The following is a 7473-nucleotide window of genomic DNA, read 5'->3' on the forward strand; positions in this document are numbered from 1 at the left end:
TTGGTCATTTTTGTCTAAACTCTTATATTCTGTACAAGCAGAGTTAGACTGATTAATTGATCAAAGATTTACTACTTAACAAATGGTTGAGTAGTTGAAGATAATTTTGCTGATATGCTACCAAAACTTTAATTAGTAATTTATTGAGGAAGCAAGGTTGGAGCCTGCTGAACTTCTTTTGCTTTTGAGTATTAAAAGACAACATGATACCCTTCTATCTTTTATTTTGCTTAATTCTCATTTAATTCCCCATTTTTATTTAATGGTAAATTTTATTATTTGTGATTTTTTAATTTTAATTTTTATAATTAATTAATTAATGAGTAAAATATTCTTATTTTTTAAATTTTATTTATAATTCTACTTGGATCTATTAGTATTGAAAATAGACTACTCGTTTTAAAAGTGTAAATAGTGTTAAAAAGATAATATGAAATGTCTAAAATACTTTTCACATCAATATGATTTAATAGCATGTTTAGTACAAGGAAGAGTTTATATTTTTTTCCTATTTTTTATTTTATTTTTTGTTTGATTGGCAATTATCTCAAGAAATAGTTATTTTTGAATATTAACTATTTCTCAAAATCAGCCAAAAAGCTTAATTAAACTCTAAACCCTAAACCCTAAACCCTAAAAAAAGAAAACTAAGTTAAAATAAAAAATAAAAAATTTATTTATAAATAATAAAAAATTAATATTTAAAATTTTTTAATATTCTAATCATAATAATATTTAAATTATAAAGTAAAATATTAATTTTTAAAAATATTAATGTTTAACTTATTAAATTTTATTACTATATTAAATTTTTAATAAAAATGCAAATTAAAAAATAGAAAATACTAATAGAGAAAAAATAAAAAATTATGGTTGAAAATAAGAAATAAAAAAATAAGTTTTAATTTTAGTGAATAATTTTTTTACAGTTGAAAAAGAAAGTAGAGATTAAATACATTGATTTAGGGAAAACTAAACACCTTTTTTATCTAAAAAAGAAAACAACATTAAATTAACAAAAATATTAACAATTGATTAAGATTTATTTATTTAACAAAATATATATTAATAAATCTTTGTAGAATTATGGACAAAATTTAAAGAGATAGTTGCATTATTATAATAAAATTTAGATTACTTTAAAAGAAATAAAATTGAAATTTAAGCGAACACTTAAAAAGTGTATTTAGTAGTTAGTATTGTTTCATGTGCCATTAAAAATGTAAATAAACCAAAGTTGGACTATCCAAGATCCGATATTAAACGGGTCGACGCGCCCCGTAGCTGAAAACGCTGAGTACGGTTTTTATTATTACCAGTAACTGCAAAAACCTAATCCCTTCAATCAGTGAAAGAGGGGAGGAAAGACAAAAGCCAAAAGCAATGGGTGTGAAACTATTCAAAGACGACGAAGATGCACAAAACGATGACATATCGAAGATCGAAATCAACAAAGAATACGCTCGAAGATTCGAGCACAACAAGAAACGGGAGGATCTCCAGAGATACGAGGAGCTGAAGAAGAGAGGACATGTGGAAGAATCTGATGAAGAGTCGGGTGAAGAATGTTCATCGTCTGATGGCGAGGATGAAGGCTTTGATGACAAAACGACACTCAGAAAGAAAGATGAGGATTTCTTTAAAGCTTTAATAATGGTGAGGAATTTCTTATCACTGCACCTTCTTTAGTTATTTTAAACTCTAATTGGTGTCGTATTGTCACTTTTTGATTTTTAATTGATTATGAGTTTGCTTTTTACGAGTTTGTTTTGACCTTTTTTTTTTATGAAGAAAGAAGCGAACAGTGAGATAAATGTACAAAGTTTTTTAGGTACTGGAAGTAGTTAGTGTGTTGGTAGGCTTTGCTTCACGAATGAATGGAAGAATTCTTCAATCTAATTGCCAACTTTGATATCTGCCTTCTTATTTAATTGTAAAGTTTGAAGGAGTCTAATCAATTCTCAACTTCTTAATTGGTTGTTAAATTTAAGTTAGCAATGGATTCTGCTAGAATGATCCTCAAATGGGATTGTATGCAGCAGCAGTGTTGTCAAGTTACATGCCTAGGCACTGAGGCGCGTTGCAAATAAAAGGCCTTGCATCCCTTTGGGAAAAGTGCCTTTGATTGCAGAAACAAGCGTGCCTGAACTAAGTATCATTTTGCTTTCTTTAGTTTTTAATTTATTTATCAGCTTTTCTTCTAATTATCAAAAAAAGGCTAATATTAGCTCTGGTACATGCACAATTTTTCTGTTGAAGATTGAAGTGAACAAAACATTGAGCTATCTCTGATAATGATCTTTATCTTTGCAACACGTTAAACAATATAACTGAAATCATAATTTTTAACTTATTAAATACAATGCATAGAATTTGCTTTATCCAATATATATTATTTATAACAGTAGCACCTTGCTTCACTTAGTGAGCCCTTTTTACGTGCCTGCACAATACTTGAGTCGGTTGAGTGCCTCTTTTGCCCCTAGTGCAGTGGGTGCTAGTCCAACTCTTCTTTTTCCATCAAGTATCTGCATCGGACACTTTTTCAACAGCTTGAAGTGGACGTGATATGGGGCCTCAACCCTCCAATTATAAGGGGAAATTTTCAAAATATTGAACTCACTAGTGTTGTCAAAGGCACAGGGTGAACTCTAGGTGCTAGGACCTTACATTACCCGAGGCACAAGGTGCAAAAAAGCACATCCCCATGTGAAGCAAGGTGCTAATTTCTGAAGGATAATTAATATATACAGGACAAAGAAAATTCTGTGTATTATGTCTAGTAAGCGGAAAATATATTATTTTGTTAATAAACATTGTAGTGTTTACTCCATAACATTGCTAAATGTGTTCCAAATATTAAGAATATCATAATTAATGTCAACAAACAACGTTCCAAGTTTCCTTCACTTCCATCTTCAACAAAAGATGTGCATAAATTATATTATTTAAGTTTTATTCCTGTAATTAGAGCTGACTGACTTGCTTTGAATTGAGGACTTGTAAGTAATCTGAGATTACTGTTGTCGTTTACTACATTTGTATGAAAACTGAAGCTTGGCCAATTTATTACTGATTTCTTTTTGAAATATCAATGTTCTAACCTAGGTGAGAAGCCGTGACCCCAGATTGCAGGAAAAGGATGTCAAGCTTTTTGAGTCTGATGATGATGAAAGCAGCAAACAAGAAGAAGAAATTGAGCAGAAAGAAAAGAAAGATAAGAGGGCAATGTATTTGAAAGATGTGGTGGCAAAACACTTAATGGAAGAAGGTCCGGATTTTCAGGAGTGTGTTGCTGTTAATGAGCAGAAAAAGAAGATAAAGAGTTATGACGAAGAACAAGAAGAGATAAAGAAGGCTCTTTTGGATGCAACACTAGAAGTTGACAATGAAGATGATGGGGATTTCTTGAGAGTAAAGGAAAAAAAGGGTAAGGATGAGGAGGAAAAAGAAGATTTCGGTGATGGAGAGTTTTCAAAGAAGTTGGAAGAGTACTTTGGGGAAGATGAGAAAATGGATGAGAATACGAAGTTCTTGAAGGAGTTTTTCAAGAATAAGATGTGGATAGATAAGGAGAAGACGGGTGGAGATCTTGTGGTTGATAATGAGGCTGTGGATGAGGCATTGAGGGATGAAGAGGAGATTGAGAGGCAAGAAGGGTATGAGTTGGAGTATAACTTTAGGCACGAGGAGAATGCAGAGGATAGAGTGATAGGGTACTCTAGGAAAGTAGAGGGATCAGTGAGGAAGAAGGAGAGCAAGAGGAAGGCACAGAGGGAGAGGAAGGAGGAGAGGATGAGGATTGCAGAGATGGAAAGGAAGGAGGAGTTGAAGCATCTGAAGAATTTGAAGAAGGAAGAAATTACGGAGAGAATGAAGAAGGTTATGGAGATTGCAGGCATTAAGAAAGATGAGGAGTGTCCATTTAGTGCTAAGGATTTGGAGGAAGAATTTGATCCTGAGGAGTATGATAAGATGATGAAGGCTGTATTTGATGAGAAGTACTATGATGATGATGATATGGAGTTCAATAGTGATAGCGATGGAATTGAGAAACCAGACTTTGATAAAGAGGATGAGTTGCTTGGACTTTCTAAAGGATGGGATGTGCTTGAGTCTCATGATGGGTTCTTGGCTGCAAGGGAAAGGAATAAGCACAAATTACAGAAGGGTGGGGGTAATGGTACTGAGGGAGAAGAAGAAATGGGAGAAGAGGAGAACGGTGAACATAAAAATGAAGAAGAAGAAGAAGAAGAAGATGATGATGATGAGGGCAAAGAACACAAAAATGAAGATGAAGAAGATGATGAAGAAAGGAAGGAAGAGGAGACTGAGGAAGGTAAGCGGAAGAGGAAGCGTAAATTGTCTATTGTTCAGAAAGCTTTACAGGAAATGTGGGAGGAATTTTATAATTTGGACTATGAGGATACTATTGGAGACTTAAAAACGAGATTTAAATATGTCAAGACTAAACCGAATAGATATGGGTTGAAGCCTAAAGAGGTATTGACTTTGGATGAGAAGGAGTTGAATCAGTATGTGTCCTTGAAGAAGCTTGCCCCATATAGGGATAAGGAATGGAAGGTACCCAATAGTAAGAGGTACCAGCAGAAATTGAGGATTAGGGAGCTTCTCAAGGAGAAGCAAAATGGTCAAAAGGCTGGTAAGAAGAGGTCAAGAGATGCTGCTGAGCAATCGACTTCAAGAATTGGTGGTGGCAAGGAAGATAAGAAAGCAAAATTGGAGGATTCTGATGGCAATATGCTGAATTTATCTAACCAGGGCAAGAGAAAGCGCCGTCCAGCATCTAACATATCAGAGTCAAGGCGCAAGGCATATGGAATGATTTCTTCTAAACCAAAGAAGAACAAACTGAAGCACTGACCAACTAGAGTAATTCGGTCTGAGGCAGTTGAGGTATTTCCTTGTGAGATTAGAATTTTATTCACTTATGTTTAAAAACTTTGTTGTTGTTGTGGGTTGTTTCTTTATGATGTATCCGATTAAATTGCATCTTCCCCCCCCCCTTGCCCCCTCTTTATAACAAACTAAAGGAGGAAGGTTGAGATTGTGTCATATACTTGATTTTCTTATGCAGATAATTAGTAGCACACCTTACTAAGCTTTTCTGTTTGAAGAATTGGCTATTAATTAAAAATTCTTCTCAATATGTAGGTGAAACTATGGTACGAACTGGATTTGATTGTGCACTGGTCCTTATTTCTCTTCATTAACAAGGGCAACTGCAAAAGAAAGGAGAAGAAGACTGTCAGAACATGCAAAATTTTATCTGCATACCCCATACAAGTGAGAGACAGAATTCTATTGAGAGGTTCAAAAAGGGCTTAGGTGATATATGCAAAAGAGCTTGTTGAAACCAATGCTTATCGAAAGATGAGAACATGGAACACCTTCTTGGCAGTTGCCCATTTTGTTTTTAGGAGGGGGGAGGGGAAAGTTGAGGATCTCTGCCTGACATTTACTTTTCTCCATTGGGCAGACAGACTGACAAAGATTATATCGTTTGGGATTTTTCTCATGACTTTCTGTTGATTTTTATACTACTAGTTTCCAAATCAAGATACTCTAGTTTAGCCTTCTGCAACATTTTTCCCTATGCTATAAATGCTTCTCTTTTTTGTCAACCAACTAAGGTCATATTATTCACTTCACAATTTCTTTATTCATATATTTCTATAGTCAATCTTCCTGAGGTTATCTACTAAATGTTTTAGATCTCCTCTGGGTTGCTATGCTATTGGGATGTTACCTTTGTTGTGCTAGGCAATTATTTTAAGTGGATAAACACCTGGATTTTGCAGGAGCTGCGATTAGAACCTCAGCCCTGCATGATTTTCACCCCTAGTGGTGTTGAAGCGTTGGGACCAAGCCCCATCCTTTTCTGTATGGTACTTAGGCAAGGGAGAATGGCATCCTTCGGTTGTAACAATGTCATTGGTTGTTACCGTGGTAAATGATGTTGGTTTATGAATTGCCTCTTATCCCTTTGATTTTGCTGACAGTGAGATTCAATAAATTTGAAGATATAAATTCTTTCTCTGGAAAATTTTTTTCCTCATCTTGATTTCCATGAAGAAAAATCTTCGGAACTGAAAATGAAATACTAAATGCAGATGGTAGAAGCAAAAAATGCATGTCAGTTTATAGAACAGAGTAGAACTGTAAAAGTAGCCAGTATATCATTTTGCAATTGTTCGAATGCAGATTGAGAAAATAGAATGAGATACAGAGCACACATACAGGATTGAGAAATGATTGCTTAGCATTGAACAAGATACCATTTGCATGATCATGTAACGTTGCATCTATGAAAGTTAGAGGCAAAAGTGGACTCAGCCTCTGAGCATGGCATTGTTGGACATGAGGTATATTGTAAACCATTGGCATGATGCTTTGATGAATCCTTTTGTATATTTGCTGAATTGTTAAGCAGAACATACAATGTGTAGAGGATTGATTGAATGTTTTCAGGGAGCATTGTATTGATGTCAGTGAGGCTACAGAGAGGGAACCAAAGAGATTGTCACGAGTACATGAAAAGCATGAACATGCTTTGAAGAGGGGAATGCTATATATGAAGCAATACGCTATTAAACTGGTTACAGCATGCGTCCGAAAAGGATCCTGGTCTCCTGTTTGAATTTTAACTGGATGAAGGCAATGAGGACGGGGATGATAAACACTAGAATGGCATGATGAGAAGCTGGAGTTGGCATTTTTTTGCACCAAGTAACATCTTACCCTGATGATAATGGGTTGTTGGCTAGTAAAGATCCTTCTCCATTCTCAGGGAACTGGAGTCGTTGCACCGTCTGCCATTGAATCCTGAGTAAAAATTACAACACACTATCCTGGGGACTAAAGCTGTGGTAAGTGATGCATATATAGTTGGAAGGATTAGATTTGTTTTACAGATGATTCGTATCTTCTCTTTATCCCCCACCCCCAAAAAAAAAGGAAAGAATTTTGTGTCGTTGGCATTCATTCTTACTATTTAGATTAATTATTTTATCATTTGATTTCACTTGTTTTAAACGGTAAAAGTAAATTTTATTCTATTTCCAATTAGCAAAAGGTTTCTCTATTTAATTTTAGAAATTACGATTGAATATGATTGAGTCTTAAAAAAAGTTGAACTTTTATGTAATTAAGAATAAACAAAAATATTATGAAATGTTTTGTTATATTTTGGATTAAATTTATCAAACGTTATTTTAGTTATAATTTTAGAACAATGTTATTCAAAATGACATTTCCTATTATAATTAATGTATTATTATTATTTTTTGAATTTGATAAAATAATACATTAAATAAATTTAACAGCCCTTGTTTCTCATATCTCAAGCATTTCAACCTCCAATCCCCCAACATAAATCCTAAAAATAATGAAAGCGCGAGAGGAAGAAAGCAAAACAAAGAAAATGAAAAACCTGATCCAGAAAATGTACAG

General features: G+C 34.0%; 1 protein-coding gene across 1 annotated transcript; it reads left to right on the forward strand.

The window, feature by feature from the left end:
- Positions 1 to 1320: 1320 nt before the first annotated feature.
- On the forward strand, positions 1321 to 5675 carry LOC110415945 (KRR1 family protein). Its single transcript, XM_021427738.2, has 3 exons — positions 1321 to 1656; positions 3109 to 4917; positions 5176 to 5675. Exons 1-2 carry the CDS (start codon positions 1384 to 1386, stop codon positions 4882 to 4884), a joined length of 2049 nt encoding a protein of 682 aa, XP_021283413.1. The 5' UTR covers positions 1321 to 1383; the 3' UTR covers positions 4885 to 4917; positions 5176 to 5675.
- Positions 5676 to 7473: the final 1798 nt, after the last annotated feature.

The sequence above is a fragment of the Theobroma umbraticum genome, unplaced genomic scaffold, assembly GCF_002168275.2.
Source record: "Theobroma umbraticum cultivar Fairchild unplaced genomic scaffold, ASM216827v3 scaffold_147.0, whole genome shotgun sequence".
NCBI lineage: Eukaryota > Viridiplantae > Streptophyta > Magnoliopsida > Malvales > Malvaceae > Theobroma > Theobroma umbraticum.